The sequence below is a fragment of the Heliangelus exortis genome, chromosome 2 (assembly GCF_036169615.1).
Source record: "Heliangelus exortis chromosome 2, bHelExo1.hap1, whole genome shotgun sequence".
Taxonomy (NCBI): Eukaryota; Metazoa; Chordata; class Aves; order Apodiformes; family Trochilidae; genus Heliangelus; species Heliangelus exortis.
Window position 1 is genome coordinate 97963566 of NC_092423.1, and position 25161 is coordinate 97988726.

General features: G+C 38.1%; 1 protein-coding gene across 1 annotated transcript in view; it reads right to left on the minus strand.

The window, feature by feature from the left end:
* The window catches only part of CEP192 (centrosomal protein 192), a 79884-nt gene that overhangs the window by 40968 nt on the left and 13755 nt on the right, over positions 1-25161 (minus strand). The window contains exons 10-26 of the mRNA XM_071736903.1: positions 21848-22072; positions 21306-21517; positions 20505-20627; positions 18794-18948; positions 17277-17323; positions 15660-15792; positions 12986-13140; positions 10671-10811; positions 10093-10426; positions 9599-9739; positions 7197-7261; positions 6915-7106; positions 5875-5986; positions 4637-4755; positions 2403-3441; positions 2171-2297; positions 674-836 (exon numbers count right to left, since the gene is read on the minus strand). Coding sequence (XP_071593004.1) covers positions 674-836; positions 2171-2297; positions 2403-3441; positions 4637-4755; positions 5875-5986; positions 6915-7106; positions 7197-7261; positions 9599-9739; positions 10093-10426; positions 10671-10811; positions 12986-13140; positions 15660-15792; positions 17277-17323; positions 18794-18948; positions 20505-20627; positions 21306-21517; positions 21848-22072 — 3483 coding nt within the window. The remainder of the gene's footprint in view (positions 1-673; positions 837-2170; positions 2298-2402; positions 3442-4636; positions 4756-5874; positions 5987-6914; positions 7107-7196; positions 7262-9598; positions 9740-10092; positions 10427-10670; positions 10812-12985; positions 13141-15659; positions 15793-17276; positions 17324-18793; positions 18949-20504; positions 20628-21305; positions 21518-21847; positions 22073-25161) is intronic.

Sequence of the window (25161 nt, forward strand, 5' to 3'; positions counted from 1 at the left end):
AAAACCGTTAGTTTGAGATGCATGAAAATGGACTGATTCAAATACCCTTATTGTGCACTCACACAAAGAAATCATTCAAGCCCAAAGGCCTTCCATTTTGGCAGGTATGTCTAGTGCAGGTGGAATGAGTGCACTGTGAGTTCTCAGAGTCTTGAGATGTTTGTATTAGGAGATGTAACCAAAAGAAAGGAAGTCATAAGTATGCATACACACAAATGCATTTCAAGACATCTCTTATTGGGTCAACTTTCAAGACCACAAGAATGGCTATGAGAGTTAGAAAATTATAGCTTTAGTCCTGAAAGAAGTGAAAGCTAAAATATGTATTTATAAACATTTCTAAAAAACACAAAAACAAAACAAAAATTAAAAAAAAAAAACACACCCCCCCCCCAAAAAAAACAAACAAAAAACCCCACCAAAAACAAACAAACAAACAACCCACAAAAAACCACGCAAAAGCATTCCAAGGACAGAATGAATTAATAAGCAAGATGCAAAATACATTTCCCAATGTACAGCATGTTCTAAACTGTTCTGAAACCTCTATGGCTTTTCTAACTTATTTCGACCATTTAAGGGTTTGGTTTGGGCACAAGGGGGAAGTGTTGCTCTGGGTTCTTTTTTGTTTTAAAAAAAAGGAATACACATTTAGAGGTCAAGATTTCCTTACCGAGGATGTGTCTGGATTACACATTACAGCTGTGTTCTTAAGGGTACTTTCAGATGCAGAGACATATGTTAATCTGCTCATGCTAAGACTTGAGTAAACTGACTGAGGTAGTACACTCTCCTTGCAGGAAGACTCCTGAAAATATGATGTGCAATCATCAGACCTGAAAAAAAAATTCAATGTATGTCAGTATTAGAATATATTTCTAATGCTCTCCCACAAGAAGATCAATGCTATAAATTAGCTATACTATTCTTTATTGTGCTATAATTGAATATAAATCCATAAGTCAAAGATAAGAGTTCCACATCTGAACTCAAATGCTAAGGTCATAGAAACAACACACCTCACTAAAAGAAAAAAGAAGGTGAATCAATCTACTTGTATATATACAAGAATGTCAAATGAAATCATTCACATCCCAGGCATCACACATTGGTATTTCCTATTGACTGCCAAGTTTCATTTCACACACCTGGAAAAATGAAATCTTCACCACTTTCTCAAACAATAAGCAATAACACGAAAACAAAATGACTGACAACTGTAACTGGAAATCCTAAAATCTATACAACTTACTTGCACAAATACTACTGCACATTTTAACTTCTGGGAAACAACAGAGAGACTGCAACTCTAATATGTTTAAAACCCTAGCTGTAGTCAGCTATCCAACGGGGAACTTTCAAGTTAACACAAAGAAATCAGTTGCCTCTTTTTATGGGAAAGTACATAGCCACTGGCTACTGGCCATCTTTATATGTTGAACACCACACAATTAACTTAATTGCAATCTTACAGCTTACATAATACTTATTGTTATGAGAGTTAATTTTAAAAATGTCCTTCCAGTAGTTAAAAAAGTCTTAAATCTAAAATTATATTTGTGGTTTCAAAATATAAAGTGGTCAAAAGCAATACAAAGATTTCCAAACATCCTTTCTCACAATAAGCAGCAATTTGAACCACAGAATCAAACTAAGTGAAATACTTACATTTAAATAAAACTACACCTTCACTAGTCTATACAATGCCAATCTTTGCTACCATATAATTAACACCCACCCTAAGAAGCTTTATTTGTAATATATTAATTACACTAGAACAACAGTTTTAAAATACAGGATTTTATAGCTCTATCAACACAAACTTTTATGCATCTAAGGTCTCTGACTAGCTACCAGGTTGATGATTTATATTACAAGACATTATTTTGCAGGATTTGCTCTGCATTACAGAGCAATCCTGATAGAGAAACAGGAATATTCCCATTGAGCTCCTGCCTCTTCATCCCAGTTAGAGACGTAAAGCTGCTTCAGACTGCAACCCCATACACATCACAAAGCTAACAGAAAGCTCAGTCTAAGAATGAAGTCTTAGCCTATTAAAGATCATCTATATACTGAGGTCAAGGACAACATTCAAACTAAAACTTGATCCCTCAAAAAAACCTTGTGAAGCATTAATAATTCATATAACCTGCCCAAAGAAATTTACCCAGAAACTGCTGTTCCAGAAGTATCACTAGGAGAAGAGTGAATTAGTGGTTCAGTTGAAGGTCTGAAGCTATACTGCTCATCCTCTAGAGGCTGCAAGTCACATTCAGGTACAACGGGTTTATGCTCTGGAAAATAAATAGAATAACAGTGTTTATTTAAGCACAGGGAACAAACCTACTTTCAAAAAAAGCCTTTTCAACAACTCCTTATATTTATATAGGTTTACTTACCAGTATTACACTGGGAAGCTGGGGAGAGCTGCTCGAAAGTTACATGTTTTGCACTGCCATGGCAAACAGTACCGGGATCTTTGTTTCTCCTCTCTATTTTTGCCGTCTGCTTCTTTTCATCACTGCTCAACACCTGCATAGGCTTTACTTTTGTAGGAGTTACTATGACATATTTACTAGATTGCTTGGCTGGTTTTAAGTTGATGTGTGAGGGAGTATTTCCTGTACTTCTTTCCACCACATTGTTACAGGGTTCTGAAACAGCACTTGTTGCTTGATACACTGTTTCTGTGTTTTCCCTGATACATCTACTAGAGAGATCATCATTCTGGTAAGCAAGCGGACTTCCCTGTGCCACTTCACTTCTTGCTGCTAAAGCAATTCCAAGCTTCGATGCTCCATTCCCAGCAGGTGAGGCTTGGGTATTGAGAACAGCTGATCTTAGATCAGCATTCACTGACTGCAAATGTTTACTATTTACTAAATCTGACAACTTCTCCAAATATTTAGCACTATTTACAATTTGGTCTTTTTGGTTGGGTGCACCAGACAGACTAGAAAAATTCTGATTATTATTTTCTTCATTAAAATAATCTGGAAACCCTTTCTCTATTTCTTGCTGCTTGCTATGATTATTTATCAAATCTTCTGCAAGAGTATCTTTAATTTTATCTTTACCCAGTAAAAAGCTATCAGGCATAGCATTCTGGACAGATGATTCATGTTTCATAATACTCTCAGATTCACTTTCATGTCCAATCTCATCTGTTTTTTTGATGTATTTTTCCATATCAAAAGCACAATTTTCCACATTGCTGGATGATACCTGATGAACAGAGAGTTCAGACTCTCTACCAGTTCCAGGAAGGATACACGTTCTTTTACTTTTATTAGAAAGTGCCATTATCATAGCAGCAAGCTCGGAGGGATCAGCACTGGAGGAAGCATTAGCGATGGCAGAGGCAATCGTGCTAATACTCAGGACAGAGTCAGAATGATTAGAAGAGCCTTCTCCAAATCTGCCTTTCTGAATTCCATCCTACAACAAACCAAAATGAATTAAACCCCAAATTAAGAATTTTTTTTTTTACTGGAGAAAGAAAGCAATAGGCACAATTTTAAATACAGAAAATTCCATTTACACATATGGAAAAGACTTTTCATGTCAATATGATCAAATACCATAACAGGCTGGTTGCCCAGAGAGGACCCAAAGGGACAATGGAGAGTCCATCCTTTTAGATATTTAAAACATGACAGACCTTGATCTACCTGCTCTATCTGACCTGGCTTTGAGCAAGAAGGGATGAACTGGATGATCTCATGGAGTGCCTTCTGACCTCAACCATTCTGTAATTTGTTTGTGTTTCAGCACATTTTAGCAACCATAACAGACTGAGGGTGACCTAAAGTTGTACAGTAGATTAGAATCTGAATACACGTGATCAAACCCTCAAATTACTCAATTTGTGTAAACAAAGGAAAACGTAAAGGACATGGATAAATCAGAAAGAAAAGCAATGATGGCAGTACATGGTCACACGAGTGATCCAATCAGTCCCTCTGCATTTAAGCCTGCAGCCTCCATCATTTGATCAGCTAAACAAAGTTAAACTTGCTAGCTGCTGATTCCTTTCAGCCACCATGCAGAAGGGCTGTTTCTGTAACTGAATGGGTCTGGATGTGTTTTGCCTGGCCAGAAAAACGACATGCTAAAGCAGAGAAGGTAGGTGTCCAGGATACCATGTTGAAAATACATGTTTTTCAAACTCACAGCACAGAGATTTTTAAATTTTATCAAATAAAGTTCACTTAAATGCTAAAGACAAGTTGTTTCATTAAAAAAAACAGAAGAGGCAGACATAGCTGAAATTCAGAAACTTGATCACAGAACATCCATAATCTAGGAATCTCTGAAACACTACGGGCTGTCAGGCCTAGCAACTCCAAAAGCAAAGTAGGAAGAAAACTGAAAATGAGATGGTGACAGCAGCACCTGACCCACTCTGGGATCATAGCATACAAATTAAGCTAACAAACAGTGGCACCAGCTAGGATTCAAATGATCAACATAAAAAGCAGTGACCTGATACAAAAGCCAAAATTTAGCTATACTCAAAAGACTCTAAAATAATTGTAGTTACTTGAATTAGTTACTTGAATACAAAATGAAGTACACATGAAGTACTATGAAGTACATAGCTGCACTTCATAGAAAAATACAAAAGAAATACCTTTGCTTTACTTTTGGTAGCAGCTTCTGTATTAATGCTTTTCTGAATTTCAGATGCAATCTCAGTCATATTCCATGCACCTTCACAGCTGGGAGAATTTCCATGTTCTGTTGCTTGTGCTTTTAAGTCGTGCAAAAACAAAGAAAAGGGCAGGAAATTAATTAAAGTAAGTAAACCACTTAAACACCTGCATTCTTGGGATATACATGCACCCTTAATGCTCTAGAGAAAAAAAAAAAAGCTGTTATAATGGCATAAATCCAAATACTACAAGCATCAATTGTTTCCTGTACAGTACTCAATGTTTACATCCCAGTCACAAAACTAGCTGACATTATGAATACTACGCTCACACTCCTCAAATTTTATTTTCAGGTAGGTTAGCATATTAGCCCAAGCCTAAAAAAAACCTTATCATAAAGTGGTGTTTTGCAAGATAGTAACAAACATTCCCCAAACTCCAGTAGAAAACTAGAAACAGTTAAATTTGAGTAAAACCAATCTTCTTATGCTGGACATAGGCTTTGACTGAGGCAGGTAGTAGTGAAGTGGTGATTTTGAAGGACTATGTTTAAGAGGGACAGGCATGTTTTGAAACCACCAAAATAATGAATATTCTTGATTAGGAGATCAAACACAAACTAAGAGGTATTGTTCATATGAGATCTAGTGGCTACTGGTTTCAATAAATTATCTCCTGCGTGAAGGAGAACATCTGGATATCATAGAAGTTTAACTTTGTCTTTTTTTAAGATAGCAAGAGAAAATACACACTATGTTTTATGCATACCTTGCCAGCTCAGCTATAAGTTGTCTTCCTTCTTTCCCTATATCCTCTCTATCTGTATGAACAACAGACTCATTTTAAGGGTTTGTTTTTTTGATATGGTTTGGGACTTTTTTGGCAATGTATCTATATTGCTTTTTCCACATGAAAACTCTGAACAAACTTACAATAATTAAAGACATTCTCATAGTTATATACTATCTGAAAATGCTGAAATATCCAAAGACAATTCAGGCTAGTACTGGGTATTAGCATGTTCTCTCTGGTAAGTGTTTAGGTTCTGTGTTTTATGGAGCAGGGATAGTGCTTGCAGCAAAAAACAAAAAATAGGTGAATCAAAATTAGAGGCTTGCAATAACAGATTACTCCAAATGGTCTTTAACAGCTATATACAATTCTTAACTACTGGTATAACCACTGTCTAGAGCTAATCCTTCTCTTCTATAGTTACCTTGAAATTGCAAAGTCTCTTGGCCAATGTCGCCTCCTGGTGAATCAGACTGCCTCAGCAAAGCAACAGGTTGTCTTTTCTTTGGAGATGTAATATAGTAACCAAAAGATGGCTATAAAGAAAAAGTACCCCAGAATACAGCATTAGTAAATTTAACAAATAATAAATAGGTCCAGTGTGGGTACAAAGCAGTTCCAGCCACAGGGCATGCTCAGTTGGTGTTCAGCTCTTATAACACTCAGAAATGACATATACCTCCTAGCACTGCAAATGCCTAATCCAAATACACATGCTCCCAATATATACATAAAAAAACCCCACCACTGACAACTTATTGGTTAGACAAAAGAAAATACATATGCTCTCAATATCTCTGGCCTGAAGGTAAGTGCTGCTCTTTTGCATGTACCAGGACAGCATCCACTCTACAAATTCACCAGGACACGACTCAATTAACACAAGTACATTTGACTTCTTCCTTCCATTGCACATACTTCCTCACTTATTTCTTTTCCCACCTGCAACACAGATGAGACACTGACCACCAACAGCAGATAAGACACAAGTATCAGATGCAGAAAGTATGAAGAAGTACATTGGTTAGTTAAGGTCCAGGCAACAAGTTTTTACTGGAGTTGGGCATTTACATACATAGCACATCAACTTCCAATAAAAACTCAGATATAATCACTGTTCAGATGTCCCTGTCTGACCAGCATTTCATTCAACTATGTTTCCTTGGACCACCAACATGCAGCCTGCATATGAAGTACTTTTCTCTCTCCAATCCTTCATATAATTAATTTCCTGAACAAAAAGGGAAGATAAAGATTTACCAACAACACCATCCAGCCTTTCACATCAGAAATTCCAGGTGAGAAACAAGCCAATTGAGGCTTGTCACACAGAGAGAATTTCCTTCCCAAGTGAACTCAAAAAAGCAGCTCTCAAAAATAATTTGTTACAATACAAAAATCGAAATCAGTGCTAGCTGCTGCTGTTCTTGTCCTTTCCTTGTGCCTTAATATTAAGATACATACCCGTTTCACATCACTGCCTCCACCAAGACAACCAAGAGCTTCAGATCTCTGACCAAAGAACTCCCCCAAAGACAAACGTAAATAACTGGCATCTTTATCAAGATCAGATTGTCTCTGCAGAATGCAGCTGTTGGCAGATTTCCATGAAGTATCTGCTAACTCAGATGCATTTAGACTGTCTGCTTTTTCTGCCTGCAGACAAAGAGATTTCAGAAGTTGTAACTTACAAATAAATTGGAGAATTTTTATTTTAGAACTGTTTACATTGAGATAATAAGTTACCTGCACAAGTCTGTGTGCTTTCTCAAATTCTTCCTGGTCCTGTGCAATCATAGCTGCAGCTTCAGCTTAAAAAAACAAAAAGAAGCTATTAGAATAAGGTATAAATTAATCATTGTCGATATTATTACGCATCATTAAACTAAATTTTGAGGGAGAGATACTGCAGCATTTAATTCAACATCTGAGACAGTCTGAGACACTCTAGAAGTTATTCCACCCCATAATGGTAAGAAAAGTTCATATACCCTTTGTCTTCAGTACCCAAAGTAAAATCAGCACTCTATCTAGCTAACAGAGGTGAATAAACAAATCCCCTTACAGCCTTAACCCCAAACCAAACTACAGCTATTTGTAGGTTATGCTACCCATACTAGCTAGAATTGACGATAACATGGCTACTTCCAAACTTTTGCTATTATTGGTTTTGAAAATTTCATCAAGGTGGTACCTCTGAATTGGAGCAAAAGAAAACAGGCTGGCTTGTACAAGATCATGAATATCTGTGCAAACTAGCAGGCCAAATAAATACTTTTAAAATTCAAATACTTGTACTGTTTTCACAAATACCATTTACAGGACAGTGAGCACTTAACATCACTTCACGGAAGCAATGTGAAAAACTGCTGATCAAGAGATACTGCTCTATCTTAATTTATCATTAAGCATATAAAAACTTATAAAATATGTAGCCTTGTACCACAAAGGATCCACAGCCACAGATGACAGACTTGTAAAGCGAATACAGCTGCTGTCAATAAAGTGACTTGGGGAAAGTCACAATATAATCTTGAGGAAACAAAGTTGGAAGATATCTTTATTGGGCAATCCAACTGTGTTTCCTGAAGGCAGCCTCACACTGTCAATGGCACACTGTCAGTATCAGTTCTGCCTTAATCCTCTGCATCAGCAGAGCTCTGAGAACTCCCTTGAAGCACCAAACTCTGAAGTGAGCAATACTACACAATTCAGTACAAGAATACACTGTGTGCACAGTTTGCTGACAGAAATAACCACCAGGAATCACACTTAGAAGCATCAGATGTAATATTTCCTTTCTGTCCCTACAAATAAAATCTCTCAGCTATCAAGTTATCACTCTTGAGCACTGCAGACTGACAGGCAAACTAGCAGCTAGGAATTGCTAACCACACTGAATCTGTGAATCCATGTCTTGTACCATGGGGACAGGTAAGAGAATCAGCTGGAAAGCAGAATTCCTTTAAAAACATACCAGGTGGAAAAAAGCTGAACAGACTTAGGAAAAACTACAACAATCAAATACTTTATTCATTCAGTAGCCTGAGTCAGAGATGCAAGGAAGTGTCTGAAGTACCCTGGCATTTGAAAAAATAATGGAGCAGTTCTGCCTTACTGACATAGTAGATAAAGTTTCTACCAAATTAGATGGTATTTATTTGTTCCAGCAGAAAACCACTACAGTGTCAAAAAGCATTTCTACCAATCAACCCTGTTTAATCAGATTCAAAATGAGCAATTACAGATAGAAACACACAGCAGCACCTTCAAAGGAAAGGTGCCTGGAGTGGACCATGGACATCTTTAAATTACTTTAACATCCATATGTCAACTTTAGAAACTACAAGAGACCAGAAGAAATACTGTTGCACACATTGCTTGGATCTGTCTAGTAAAACAGACAACCAGATGGTATTTGTGCTCAGAAGTTATTTTTCTCTAGTACTATAAGCCTATTATCCAAGTCAGCATGACAAACATACAGACTCCTATTATCAGTCTAGAGATAGCTTAAGGAAGCTAAATGATTTTTTTAAGTAAACAGAGGTTCAAAAAGCCTTGTTTGTTAGAGGGTAAGTCCAGTGAAGCCCTTCAAAAAAAGTCCAACATTTTTTAGTACCAGTACCATTTTTCAGCATCAAGGCATCCATTCCCAGCATGCTTAAAAGATCATCATCTATTGAATTCAGCATATCTTTCCATGTTCTACTTGATTTTACAGTAATTTGTTTATAATTATTTCTAGACTTAAAACCATAATGCAATACAGAATGACTGCTGTTCCCCCTTCTTGAAAAATAATAACTGAAGTCCAAAGGAAAAATAGTAGAAATGACAGCTACAGGAATTACTTTTGCTCAAACAATAAGTACCAATGACACATGTTAAAACACTTTGAAACAAACCAAAAAGACTTTTCATGGAAAGAGTAGGAAACAAAGAAAGAAGCTAATAACTATCAGTAATGATAGTATCATTATAGTCTCCTATCAACACTAACTTTCAAATAATTTGCAGTATCTAAAGCCTGGAGGCTTTGCAAAACCAAATACAGACTTGATGAAGTGAAAACAAAGAAAAAGGAAAAAAGTAGAATTAACACTACTACAGATAACAGCTAGCTAAAAAGAGCAAAGATTACATACATCCAGTTACGAACTCCTCATTTATTTTATCATCTTCAGACAGATTTAAACCTTGTTCTTCATCAAATGAGGTATAATATGCAAGATCAGTTACCCATTTGCCCTCTTCATTTTGATAGACAATGCTGTGTGGTAAATCACCTGAAAGATAGATTAAAAGCTACACTGTAGACAAAATAAAGGAATATGGCAAAGTCTCTTTAATTTAATTTATGGAGTGCTGTCAGAAGTCAGCATTAAGTTAAAAACATAGCTGAAGGTGCTGCAACTGAAAGCTTAAACTACTTTCATCATCAAATAAAGAACAGTTAACTGGCATATGCTACAGTTTTAAACCAAAACCAAGCCAAAATTTATTCACGTTTTTCTTTCCATTGGTTTTTCTCATCAATTTCCATAACTAAAGAAAAATGCATAGCTTACAATTTTATCTTTTTCCATGCAACAGAGTGTGGTGCCAATTGTATACCTGGGTTACATCTGAAACAACATACCTTTGTCTGTTGTAGCTAAATTTATGTTCTCACAGCCCTCTGGAGTTGGAGACAGATAAGTTTCAGCGAGACCAACTTCATGTTCAGTATCTGGCTGAGGTATGTTTGCACTAAGATCTTTAGGAGTGCTGTAGTGCCCCAAAAAGCCTCTTGCTGTGAGCAGACTTTGTGCATCAGAAGCAGCAGCCTGACACTCAGAGGAGTGTGTTTCTTGCTTTGGAAGGACATCTGAAACATCAGCTTTATGGCTGTCCTCATGCTGAAGATACTGTGGGTCTAACTGCAATTCTACAGCAGTGCAGGAATTGAACACATCCCCAGTAGTCATGGAATTCTTAGAAAACAATAATACAAAAAGTGTCAGAAGTGCAGTTGTTAACTGTTTGTGCTAACAGTTCTAGGCATAAAATAGTCCAAGTTCACTATTTTTGAAAAACATATCTGAAAACAAAACAATGCCAATAATTTCTTGAGAAGAAAGTCTGGGTTGTTAGTTCATCCTCTAACAAGTTTTCAAGTGCACTGCCATGTTCTGCTACTCTGTATGATACACAGACATTTAAACTACAATTTCATACCAGTTGCTGTACTGCTCTGGGTGGTGTTTCTCTTTGCAAAGGATATCCAGTTGTCCCTTGATTTTGTGAATCTTCATCACTAGCATTTCCAGAGTCCACTCCTGTCACAGCCTGACAAGTATCAGGAACCTGAAATCTCTCCTTTAAAAAAAAAATAAAAGATTTAAGTTACACTAGAACAGATATACCAAAAGGAAAAAAAAAAACAAACCACTACACCTGTTTTCACAGTGTTAAAAAATTCTCTAGTAAAGAGATCATCATACTTTGTCCACTCATGTGCCACTGACATGAGTCTCTCTAGTTGCTGGCACCTCTACCAAGGACAATAGTTTCTGGCTATACCAATCCATGCACCTACTTCCAAGGGCACACAGAGCAAGAAAACTTCTCTTCTTATTCCTGCTACGTATCCTTTAATGCCCTTTAAGAAGGGCACCATGCTACTCCTCTTTCACTTCCAATTGGCCCACTACTGGATCAGGACATTCAAAACCAACTCAGAACCTGTTGAATCTACCCCCTTGCCCATCTACAACAGCAGCAAAGCAGAAACATCTTCCACAATTAGGAAAGACCTGAAGTCAGAGAGAAGATCTGGGTTACACTTGCTCTTCAAACAACCCATTATTCCTTACTTCACACCGAGCTGTACATCAGCAACTGACAACCTATGCAGACTACTTTTCAAGAGCTAATGTATCACTTCCCATAGCTTGGAAATTGATGTCATTTGGGAAATTTCTGACATTTCAGGAGCTACAACTGTTTAAATCAATCCAATCTTCCCATTCTGGCCAAGCATGCAACTGTCAGGATCACATTCATTGTTGCAAAAGCCAAAAAAATTGAAAGGCACTTAATCCCTGGCATTCCATTTGTAACAGAACTAACTGCTGCTCCAAGATAATCCACAAGCCAGCCAGTTGCTGCTTTATGCTTACCTTTCAAACACTGACCCCTTAAGAAACTTATTTACACTCCTAGAAAAATAAGTCTCTGTGATACTATACTTTTAACAGAACCTTTAAGATTTCTACCCAACATAATAAACCAGTGATCAAAAAGCTGTTTTTAAACCAGTCATATGATAGAAAAGAAGTGCCAGCATCTTACAGAAGCCAAAAAATAAACAAAATCTTTGGTTAGTAGTGAATTTTTTTTTCAAGCTCAGCGTCTTAAAAGCAAATTCCATTCTGTTCTTTGAATTTTGTTGCAATCAAAACTGTGACTCTAGTTGAGCATAGCAACAAGTTAAAAGCAAGCATTTTATGGGTATCATCTTTCTCATGGATGAGTTAGCTTTCACCAAAATTTCTTTGCATTCAGAAGCTGCATTCTTAAATCATGACACCACAAGAAAATGGTATCAGTGGAGGCTTCTGCTTAGTTACCCTTGGTGGACCTGAGAGGATCCCAAATATTTATCTACAAACACTATCTCTGACACTAAAAACCACTGCCAGGAAGCTAAAAGGTGAAGCAAGAAGCATTTATATCTACATATACCTAAACATATACAGTAAGTTCAAACCAGCATAAACAATCCAAAACTCTAAAAGCAATTTTTACTTTTGTAACAAGGATTAATAAATGTAGGAAATGCATTATACTGTACATAATTATAATGATGCTGTATTAGTTATTACAGGATTTCTGAGGACACATTACCATCATCACAGAGAAGGGACAAATTCAGTTTTAGGAGTTTGGGGTTTGGTTGTTTTTCTCCCCCCTTGGGCAAGATCAAGCAACAGAACTGACTGCACATGAATCTCTACCAGCACTGCTTAGCAGGAGAAAGGGGAAGGCTATGCACAGGCCAAAGGGGAATGTTAGAAGCTGGGAGGGAAACCTGAATGGAGACTTGAATAAAGGAGAGACAATAGAAACTTCATCTTTTCTACAAGCCTTCCTGACTAATGCCTCTTAGGACAGCATACTACTTACCTAATTCTACCTCAACTCACTAACTGATTCTGTAACAAGCAGATGATTCAGTTGCTAGCTCTGCACTACAAGGAAGAGGAAAATAAACACAAAAATAACTACCTGGCTGTTTTATTTTTTCCCCAAGGAAACTTGCAGAGGGAACAGAAAAAGTCAGAAGCTCAAACAGCTGTTTCTAGTTTAGAGCGATACTTCCTGTCTTTAACATAAAGAATCCTTTGCTGAACGGACTACCTGGTGGACAGTATTTGGGTTTGCCAGGAAAGAAAGAAAACTTTGTTCAACCTGACAGACAACCTTCAATGATGCTACCATGTTAAAGAATCATTGGGCATGCTAAGCTTTGAACTTTACTTCAAACTTACTTGAAATAAGCAGTTTTCAGAAAGCTTCAGTGCTGCACAGCATCCTGAGAGTTTCTGTATGTTGGTGTCTCCCCCTGTAATTTCTGGCTGTATCAGCTGCTCAAAATAAGCTTCTAGTTGGTTATCAAGGAACTCTTCATCATCTATATCATCATCTATTGAAAAAGAGAAGAAAATATGCTAATCACCTTCCATGGACATTTTATACCACCTGACATACTATTAAAGTAACTCCAAAATTGTAATTAAATCAAGTCTCGCAACACACAATCAGAGCAGAATTATATTGGGTTTCCCTCAAAATAACTGGGTCACAGAAACTTCTAATTGTCTTACTCCATGACAAGTGATATAGAGCAAAACAAAATTACTACAACCTATCACATTAACTCACATTAACTACTGAGTGACTCATCTTCCTTCATGTGATCTATACATCACCACATTCCAACAAGCAAATCATATACTCACCAATGAAAAGCAAAATATATGCAACACATTTCATGAGAGAATCACAGAAAGTGATTCAAGCATTTCAACAGCAAAAAACATTATGTGTTCTTAGTAATAACAGTACTGTTCCTGTTTATTAAGTGAGAAGTTCTCCAAGATTGAGTTTTTCTTGTTTTGGGGCTGTTTCTTTAATTTGTGGGGGCTGGTGAAGTGCAATTTCCAGGGGTTTTGTTTGGATTACAGAAGACCAAAACATAGAATCACCGAATCACAGAATGTTTTAGATTGGAAGAGACCTCCAAGATCATCCTGTCCAACCTTTGACCAACATCATTAGCTAACTACTAAACCAAATATTAGTCAGCTTTTTAGAGCATGGTTTAATGCACACTTTAAACCATTGTAAAACATACTCCAAGAAGTTTGACATCTCTCCTCTTTCATCAGTCCTCTTTGTGTTTTTCATTGTTAAAAAACAGTACTCAAGCAGACCTTTTATTTATGAACCCAAAACTACATTTTTCCACGTAATAAAGAAATTTTTATTTTCAGGTAGATAGTGATGGTTTAAGACTTCTCCAGAAATTTTGCCTTTTTAGAGTATTTCAATTTTAGTGTATTTCAATGCCAATTCTAAAGAATCTTCTCAGTATTTCCTTCTACCAGAGAAGCCTACACAACACCAAGACTGTACAGGAAAAAAGCACAAGTATATATACACAGAGAGCCAAGTCATTATTTTTACACCACTAGTTTTGCCAGTGTCCTGTACAAAGAGCCTGCTATACAGAAGCACACTCTTTCAACAAAATGCCATTTAGGTGAACTGGAAGTTATGGATGCTCAGCAACTTTGGTAATTACAGTAAAGCAATCAAGATGAGCAACATTTGAGAGTGAATAATAGACAAATCCACACCATGGCTCTGTCTTCACATATAACATGAAGCAGACTGTTTCTTTAAATTTTTGAAAGAAGACTAATATCTATCCTCAGAACAAATATCCATAGAATGCTTTAAAAGTTATATAAGGATTACTTAATTCTCTGAATGGTAGACAAATGCCTACAATTCCAACTCATATTAACACCACCACAATAAATGTTCTCAGTTACCCATGTCTTAATTATTTTGTGAAATTGAAATAATAATCCACTACCTCCCAAATAATGATAAAGTAGATATTTTTCCTCAGACACAGACTTTTTTCTTATTTTTAGAAACCTGACAAACTTACGCTGAATACAGAATTACATGATAAAAATTAGTACCCTGGACAATGACCAGGAAAAATAAGATTAATTAGCTTCATCAGTACTGGAACCCTGAACATTTCCACCTAAGGACAATCAGCTCCTTAGGAGGGCAGTGAGAAATTCCATCCCCTTGGACAGAAAATAGTATTTTTACTATGCAAACTATTAATTTCATTTTAACACATTTAATGCATAAGTGAAGTCATGCAACAAGAAAGAACAAGAAATTTTCAGTAAACAGTCACTACACATGTAGATATAATACAGAGAAATTCAGTAACCCTACTTGAATATGGAGCTGCTCCATCTCAAGACCACAGTAAAACCTATTTGTCACTCTGCCCTCCTCATCCTCATCTGAGGACCTCATCATCCTTCACGTTATGTGCTAAGGCAACTGTATTAAAAAAGAGCATGTTTGTCCTTCAGCAGCAGTTACTGGAAGGGCACATGAGTTTCAAAACACAGAACTCATGCTCTGACTTTTATCCCTGCAGGTGAGCTAACTTCTCACTTGGGTGTCACCCTGCATATGAGGCTCCTAAAAAGAGCTGAACTGAAACTCAAGTAATAGTTAATTCTAACTGAATAAACTTCTATGATGAACATGTTCATCTCTTTTCATCTTACCCGGAACCATAGCTATAGCTGAAACTTTATTAATCAAAAGCCCACATTTCTACCCGTGTTTTTTATTCTCAGGGACTGGACTGTTGGATTTTTTTAAACTAAACTTCTAATTGTCATCTTTTCTGACATACTCCACAGCCACCTACTCCTATTGCAATTTAAAAAGTCAGTTTCCCAGTGAATGCATATTTAGTTTTCCTAAAATCAGTTTTTGATCAAGCATAATCCAGTATTAAATACTAGAGTAAAACAATAATTTTTTTCAAAATATTGTACACAATAACATTGATTCAGAATTCTAGACTCAAGCACACAGAGTTATAAGCACGCTCACCAGTGGAATTTTCTTCTGAGCTAGCAAGAGATGACAGTTTCTCATTTTCTAAAAAACTTGAAAGGCTACTGCTAAGATGATCACTTGAGATTTCACCTTCCATCAGCTTTTCAGAAGGTTCAGATGGAACAGCCTGTGAAAAACAGCAACACAAATGTTTTGAGGAGCTACTGGCTATTGTATAAATTCAGTTAATAATAAACAATTAATGAGATTAATAATATTCCAAGCATCACCACCCCTTCCTTCTTTTTCCTACTTATCCCAGCAAACATTCTAGGTCCAACGGACTTTGCCTGCTAGATTCCAGAACAGATGCATGCAAGATACACAGGGATCATAAAGGAGGAAAAAAACCCCACATAACAAAATACTGAACCATTGCAAAGAGTTTACAATTGAAAAAACTGCCCCCCTTCATTAAGCTGCAATCTCAATAGTTCAAAGACAATTCCCAGTAGTTTAAAGATAATTCCCAATAGTTTTTTACTCTATTAAAACAGTGCTTCTTCAGAACTCAACACACTTCTATTAGCACTTTGTTGATTATTTCTTTAAATGAGCATAAAGAATCACCTAAAGCAGTATTTCAGTTGAATCTAGCTAACTGCAAATAGTACATGTATGTACATGAATGATTTTGATTTTTCAAAATAGGATGATAGAATTTTTGTCTGGAATTTAGTCTCAAATTCTCATGATAGGCATTAAAAAAGACCAAGAAAGTTTTGAAAGGGACTTGAGTTGATTTTCAGATGAAGCAGTCATCTGCATTCAACTGCAACTCACTGATAACTGTGGCTCCTAGAAAAATCAAATGAAAGAATACTAAATAAATTTAATAAATACCAAGTGACATATTAAGGAACACATACTGGACTGCATGTGGCTGCAACCTGAAGCATATTTCCTGTAAGGGCCACAAAAAATCCCATTCCTGTCTGCCTTGTATCTCTGTGCCCATAACTGTCAGCTTCTCTAACACAGCAGACAAAAACAGCTGAATAGCTGCAGGTATTAACAGACAGAGCCATGTGCAAGCTCTGGGGTGAAGACAGCAAAAAAAAAAAAAAAATTTAAAAACCCCACAAACTAAAAAAATACAAATGCAGGAGGAAGACTGTGTTCTTAGATCGAGTGAAGCTTTAAATGTTGAATATACTAAAGAAATCATCTGAACTAATACTCCTCAAAGCGATTAACAAGTACATGGGCAAGCTCAACCAGGAGGATGTTTTCTACTTCAATTTCCAAAAGGATTCCAAAGAGGTCCTTAAAAGGGTTTTCAACAAGCCACAATGGAATAAAATGTAAGGTCCTTACATGGATAATGAACTACAAGATAGCAGAGACTAGGAGTAAACAACTTTCACAATTGAGACAGATAAGATAGAGTCATGTTCCCATGGTACTAATTATTTTAAGAGATCTTGAAAAAGGAGGCAAAATGAGGCATGACACATTCAGCACACTAGCATTGTTACAAATGTAAGGGATACAAGACATAAGGCAATAAATACAGCTCAATTCCCTCCCTTCTCCTCTCACAGAGCTAGGTGTATTACAAGATTAATAGTAAAAAACTTCTAATCTCACTATATTCAGAAAAACTTTCACCTTGTTATTCTTATTATCTTGAAGAAAATGTACTCCAGTTGGCAAATCTGAAACAAAAGAATGTAGTGTAAGAAGTATTTTTTAATGTTATATTAAGGGCTAACTATTCTGTAAGACAGCAGACCAAGCCTCTTGAAGGTCTTGGCATAAACCCTAAAAATAATTCTGGAACACACACATTATCACAATACCCAAACTTTAAAATACACAAAGTTTACATATTCTTATAACACTGATCTAAAGTATCTCTGACTTATTAAAAAGGCAGGGCTTCATCAGGGCTAGAACTGTAAAGATTATGCAAGACAGTATCTGCCTTACAGATTTTTATAAGGATGGAGGACGCAAAAGAGGATGGAGTCCCAGGCTGCACCAACAGAAGTAGCAACAAGTGTTCTGTTCCACTGCTGTATTTCACCTATTGGTCCAGTTAATTTTTTGGACCACCTGTAAGCAGCTTTCACTTGTCACTGTGTTAAATCTACCCATAATCCAATCAGAAGTCCCATAAGACAGAATGTCTTAGACACACACATAGGTTTTAGCAAAAAAGGTTCCTAAATGTTAAATAATAGAAGGGACCAAAAGGCAATTTCTAGACTATAATTCTAAACCTTCAATAAACAGCAAGTTAAAATTAGTTAACTACACATTATCAGGAACTACGAAGTCCAAACACCTGGCAGTTCCTTTTTTTCCAATGCATCATGATTTCTGTTGCCATAGTTACTGCCATATCCTCAAGACTACAATAATGTTCTCTATTAAATTATGAATACTACATAGTTAGTATTATTATAATAAAAACTAATACTTAAAACCTACACAAATATTAAGATCAAGCTTAAAATACAGTAATGAGAGAGTAATGAGAGCTTTTACTAAGTACATTTACCAAATTTTAAGGATCAAGCAGAATTTAATCATAGGACTGGCAATAGTAAAACTCATGCAAGTTTAATATCAGCAGTCACAGTTTTAGAGTAAGGTGTAAAATATTATTTTGCTTTAACTACTCCATTCATACGTCAAAAAAAAGTGTACTTTTCACAACACATCCCAAACTCCTTTTCTATGCCCCACCTAACTAGAAAAGCATGTTTCCAGCTTCTACAACTGACAGTTAAAGAAAATCTATCACAGGCTGGAATACATCAAGAGAGACCTTAGTAAAAATATAATCTCACACACAAACACCTACTGAAAGGGGCAGAAAAACTAGTCTTTTCTCCCAAGCACAGTTCCTGACATTAATTCATATTCCTATTATCATTCTGATTATGCTTATTATAATCCTAATTAACATTGTCAGAAGTTTCCTGTCTAGCTTTGTGCTTTGTACACCATGCCAATCACAAGCTTCGTCTGTTTTCAGTTCATTAAAATCAAAGAGATTATTTTTCAAAACTCATTTACACTATACCATAAAACAATGAAAGGATCAAGAGAAGACATCTAAAGCATAAAAAGCTAATTGCTCTGAGAATAAGCATACAAATTTTCTCAAAGTTTAATACCTTCTAATCGTTCACGTGGCAATACCTCAAGTAAGGTATCTTCACCATTATTTGAATGCTCGGTGACATTCTGATCTTGCTTTCCATGTATCAAGTGGGATTCTTTTAAAGTAACTGAAGATGACTCTGGTTCTTTAGCTTGTGCAGAAGCTTCCCTAGAAAGATAATTATTTCAATTAAAAAAAAAAAATCACTCAGTGAGATATATGGATCAAGATCAGTATACATCTCTCTTTATGAAGTTCTGATAAATTTTCCAACTTAAAGCATTCATCTCTTGGCAAAGTCAGCTGTTCCCATTAAGACAAATTCTACAGACCTAATCCCTGTCACTATACCATAAAGGAATCAATATCAAGATGACAAAGGCTTCAGTTTCACAAACTGAAATGTGAAACAGACAGTGAAATTTAATGTAACGTATGCCACTCTAATTTTTTCTGTTTCATCCTTTCTCTTTAGTTTCTGCAAAAAGAGGGAATAGTATAAGGGGAAAGGGTCTATGCCAGGTGAGTCCATGCCCCACTTGAGAGCAAGTCAAATTCTACACAAGATTTTTCTAGAGCCTGCAATATCAGCATGATTTTGGAACATTAAATTAAAGACTAAGTCTTAAAGAACATGACCTACTGAAATTCCATAGTTCTGTTAAAAAATAGCTTTTGTAATTCTGCAGGAAAGTTATTTTTCAGTTCTGGTTTCACAGGACTTCCACACAGGCAGACAAGCCAATCAAGTAAGATTTTAAAATTCCCACACAGAGTGAACCGAACAATATTTTTTTAAAATATTTTAAGATACATGAATAAGACTAACATTCAAAGGTCATAAGTGCAATTAAGCCCATGTTTTGTTTTGTTTTAGTACAATCAAGAAGCTTATTCCCTCTTACATCTTATATTCTTTGTTTTTAGAGGGACATAAATTGCCTAAAGGGCAATTTTGATCTGTGAGCAAGAGGCACATTGCAGTTTCTATCACAATAGGAACAAATCTAACCTTCATTAGCATAACCCATGCAACAGCTTCCACCACTTCTGCCACTTAGTAATGAGCTCTAAATTTTGTAATTAACACTAGCTACTTCTTCAGAAGAAATAGCCTCTGAAATGAAGCTAAATGTAATGAAATTGATGGTTTTTGTATGCAAACTGCATGATACTTACTTGGAACAGATTTAAATCAGTGCAAACTATTATTCACACATGACATGAATTAGAAACATTAGCTTAATTCTGTATTATGTAATAAACTAGGTAAATAGGAGCGAGATTCAAATAAGTCAATTAATTACATGTAGGAAATTTTAACTGACTTAATTTTTAAACATCATACCTTAAAAAAAAAAAAATATCACTTCCAAGGATTCATTTGTGTGATGTATGAACCCAAATTAGTTGCTTAGACAACAGAGCACTGATCATGTAGCACTGCACAGGATGCTTCCACAAAGCCTGCCACTATCCCTCTTCACCAAACACGAAGGAGCTGTTTCCATTGCAAAAGCTGCCTGGGCTACCAAACACCATAGGCTAAGAAGCCAACACACAGCTATGCTCTGCAGTTATTGCTACAAGGCAAGTAGTAGAAGCTGCTGCTGAGGTAGGCAATTAAATTTTGAAGTATTCCATAATTAGCTTACAATAGATATAAATCTACATAGAGGTGCACACATTCAAGGACAAAATGAAACTGAAATTATCTCACTTACATGTCATCGGGAAAGCTGAGGGCAAATCTTCCCGTTGGCTCAGAATTTGAGTTCCTACCACGAGAAGATCCTGATAGGGGTGAATGTTTCCCTTCTAAATAGGATTCACACACATCAGAAAGCCTGGAAGTGTGGGGAGGAAAAAGACACAACAGAATCACCCCAACGTGCCTCTCTCCTGTTTTCTGAAGAACGTTGGGAGGGGGAGGGGTGAACAAAACATACTGATGGCCACTCATCTTCTATAAGTTCAATTATTTTAATATTTTAGCATTTTCTAGCCATTTGGTATTTACAAGTACACGTGTGTACCCAAAATTATTCTCTCTGGTTTTCTGTAGCTCTTCAGAGAAATACCACATTATCACTTTAAGTGGATGGCACTGTTCCATTCCATTGGAATGCACACTTCTGGAAAGAGAGGGTATGCAAATCTGATCTTCCTTTTTGTAAAGTCACAGGACGACTGCTAAGTGAGCAAAACTTTTTTTTAAATTAGAAAGTTTTTATGAGTTAGGAATGTAATGAAGATTTTTTTCACTGCTACAATGAATCCTAAGTTTGATGACGATTATGCTACTGATTTGTAAACACCTTTATCATCTACCAAGTATTCTGCCAAAAGAAACTTTTCCTCTCCAAAGCTAAATGACACGCAAATTCATTAAGCATTCCATAGTTTTTTTGACTCTATAATCTTGTATATCTTTTCCAATCAAGGTAATTCTGTAAAATGTTTCAAACCAGGCACTTTTTTTTTTTTTTTTTTTTCTTTTAAGGGCTATTAACTGAGAGTCTCACCTGTTCTCACCACCCATTTTACTCCTGGCAACAGTTGAAGCTGCAACAGGTAAGCCTGGGTTTGAAGAAATAGTAACATTCTCAAAAGTTACATTCGCACTGCTATTCAATGAATGGCCCAAGAAGCTTGGAAATGTCTCATCGGCAATATTTCTGAAGTCCTCCATCATCCTGCACAAGCTACTTAAAATAGCGCTCTGCTTGGCAACACATCAGTCCTGGTCCAGCAGCACCTGAAAGTAAAAACAAAACAACTATACAGTTACACAAGTCACAGCAATGGTGTCAAAACGATGTTACTTATACAACAGAGCAAATATTCTTTGGCAATCACCCCACTTTACTCACAAACGCGCTTAAAAACCATTTCCATTTCTCTCCCCTCAAGCTTGTAGGGGGCCACAGGGTTTCATAGCCTTCCTAAAAAGAACAGCACTCCTGCAAGTTATAATACCGACTCTGCAAGACGTGCCAACCTATATTTAGCCTGTAAAGCTGCTTGGACCCAGCCCGCCTTCCTCCATTTCCACAGCAGCGAGCACCTGGGAAGCTACAAACTCCATGACGCGACCCTCTCGGGCAGCGACTTGGCAGGCTGCAGCTAGAACGCAACTCATCCCAACACGGAAGGCCCGGGGCACTGCTACCCCTCCCCACTCCCTGCAGGGACCACCCTCCACCCGTCGCGGCCCGGGAGCGTTAGGACAGCCCCACCGGGAAGGGCGACTGCCGACAACCTCCGCCGCGCAGGCCGGAACGGGGAGCAGCTGAAAAACAACGATCACTTTCCCTTAAACGGGAGAGGATCAGCTTTGCCCTCCCCGAAGCTACCGCGGTCAAGACCGATGGGCCCATCCCATCCCCTCCCCGCTCCTTGCCTGAGAGGTGATGGAGAGAAGGAGAGGAGGAGAGAGGGAGAAAGGGAGGAACAGGGGCCCAACCGCCAAAACTTCAAACCGCCGCTCCCTCCGCGCGCCCGGTCCCGCGCCCGCCGCCCTCTTGCTCCTCCCACGAGACCCCGACGCGCAGCGCCCCCCAGAGGCGCGCACCCACGCGCACCCACGCCACACACACACACACCCACGCCACACACCCACACCCACCCACCCCGTTCACCTGGCGCGCGACAGCAACGCGCACGCCGCCGCCGCCTCCCGGGACCGAGCCCCGGCCCCGCAGCGGGTGCGCAAGCGCCGCCGCTCCGCCGCCCGCCAAACTTTCCCGAGCCCGCGCGCGCTCGCCTCGCGCCGCCGCCAGCCAATGGAGGAAGAGGAAGAGCCGAGGGCGAGGGGGGGGGGAGGGGGTGTGTGGAACTAAAGTGTAAGGGGGAGGGGGGGGAGGGGTCTGTAGCCCCTGAGGGAGCCTCCGATTGGCCGGCGGGGAAAGGCAGGGAAAAAAAGTTTGAGGGAGGGGCAAGAGAGGGGGAAATGCTGATTGGGCGGGGGGCGCGCGCGGCACCGCCTAGCCCCGCCCCCCCCAGCCGTCGTCCGTTAGGCGTGAGGCGGCCGGGGGAGGGGCGCACCCCGAGGCTCACCCCGCCTGGGGTCAGGGTAACGCTGCCCGGGGAGGCTGTGGGACAAGGGCGGTGGGCTCGGTTTTGGGTGTTCGATCACTGATCGGCGAGGTCTGAATCCAGGTGAGCAGCGCGGGGTCTGTCAAGGCAGAGGCGGCGGCCCCAGAGACACCGCTGAGGTGTTGTGCCTAACCTACTGCCCCGGCTCAGGGCACAGCCTGGTAAAAGTAAAAAGCTTTAGTCGGATTTACTTAGGTGACAAATTTATGTCTTTATGTTGCAGGCGTCCTTAATATCCCTGACGGTTTTTTGTCGTGTTGTTGCTACATGAGTCACTTAGATGAGGTTGAGCAGTGTGCAGCTTACATACAGTACATAGAAAATTTTATTTCACTTTTGAAGCATAAATGTCACGGGTTTTTAAGTAGAGGATGAGAAGGCAATGAATGCCTTACAAACGTGTGTGTGTGTGTGTGTGTGACAACTTTAGAAAATCTAAATGAACTTCATTGTTACTCTAGGACACTTCCAATGCACTTCTGCAGCTGTATTCACAGAATTGTCACAGTTGGAAAAGATGTCAAAGATCACCATGTCCAATCACCGACATCCCCCCCCAGACAAAACCAAACAAAAATACATACATATATATATATATATATATAATTTTTTTTTTTTTTTATTACTATGCCTACTAAGAGCATGTCCTGAAGTGCCTCATCTACATGGTTTTTAAATAGTTCCAGGGATGATGATTCCACCACTTCCCTGAGCAGGCTATTCCAACTCCTGATTTCCCTCTCAGTAAAAAAATTCTTCCTAATATCCAGTCTAAATCTCCCATAGTGCAACTTCAGGCCATTTCCTCTAGTCCTGTGGTTATCTACTTGAGAGAAAGGCCAGCACCCACCTCACTGCAACCTCCTTTTAGGTATCATAGAATGATAGAATGTCAGGGGCTGGACAATGTCAGTGCTTTGTCACCCTCACTATAAAGATGTTTCTCCTCATGTTGAGGTGGAACATCCTTTATGTTCTACAAAAATCTCCCTTTCTCCCAGTTTTGCTGCTTTTATGTCTTAAGTGCTCCTGCACTGGAGTACTGTTCATAATTTCAAATTATGGAAGCAATAATGACTAATAAAGAGGAAAGCATACGTTTGATGAAGCAGAGGTGGACAGTTAGGGATACAGAGTGAAAGGTCCTGGCTTGGAGAGCTGTCAGTGCAAAATGGCAGGCAAGTGAAAGGCAAACATCAGCCACAAAAGCAGCATAAGTTCATTTGTTAAAGTCAAACTACTTGGCCATTCCACTGGAAACCTGGCTTGTTTGCACGGAGAGGGAAACAGCATAGTTCCATTAGTAACAAGTGTGACTAGAATTACTCAGGATCTCCAATAATAATACAAGTTCAGCACGGAAAATAACGTGACCATGCTGAATTAACTACAAACAAATGTACTGAAAGCTGCAAAAAGTTGTGATTTACTTTATTATTACCATAACTGGTTATTTGGGGCTCCAAAAGAGTAACAGAAGCAAATTGAAATAAAAAAAAATGCAAGCAGGAATCTTTTCCATAGATTTGGCTTATCAAGGATAGTTGTATGAAAAGAACTATTTTCAAATATGTTCTACAATACTTTTTGCTATTACTGCAGTGTTTTGAGGCAAACCTGACACACTACAGGGTCTCACTGCACAAACTTTCACCATAGCAATACAGCAGCATTATGGAGACACTACCACCTGGCTTCTCCTGATGCCTGCTTAGGAAAGAACTCTAATTTTTTTCCTGGTGCAAGTAGAAACACAGTAGGAAATCAGTATCAATTGCTGTATTGAAGGGAATGATTTTTAAAGGATTAAGACACAAATTCTGCAAGTGGGTTAAACCTTCACAAGTATATTCTGCAGGCTGCATACCCAGAAACCATTTGTTCTGGTTTAGGGATGACTTCCAGTAAAATTGTTTTTTTTCTTTAATGACTCATTCTCCCACAAAGAGCCATTACTTACTACCCCAATTAAAAAAAAAATTTTTCAGTCATGTAGCATTTCTGTTGTTTACCCATACCAAGTATGGTGTGGTTCCATTAAAGCTAACTTTTTGATTGAAAGGTCTAAGTATCCACTTTTACTAAACTTTTTTTTCCCCCCACATTTGTTTGCACCAGCTGAAAATTACCAGCAGCCTACCTCCACTCACCATCACCTTACCACCATCTTTACCTCGTTTTTTCCTAGTAAATTAAAACTCATTGGTAAAGAAAAATGTGGTGTGTCTGACCAAAAATTCTACATCTGAGCACATGAATTTTTCAGAACACAAAACTCAAAGG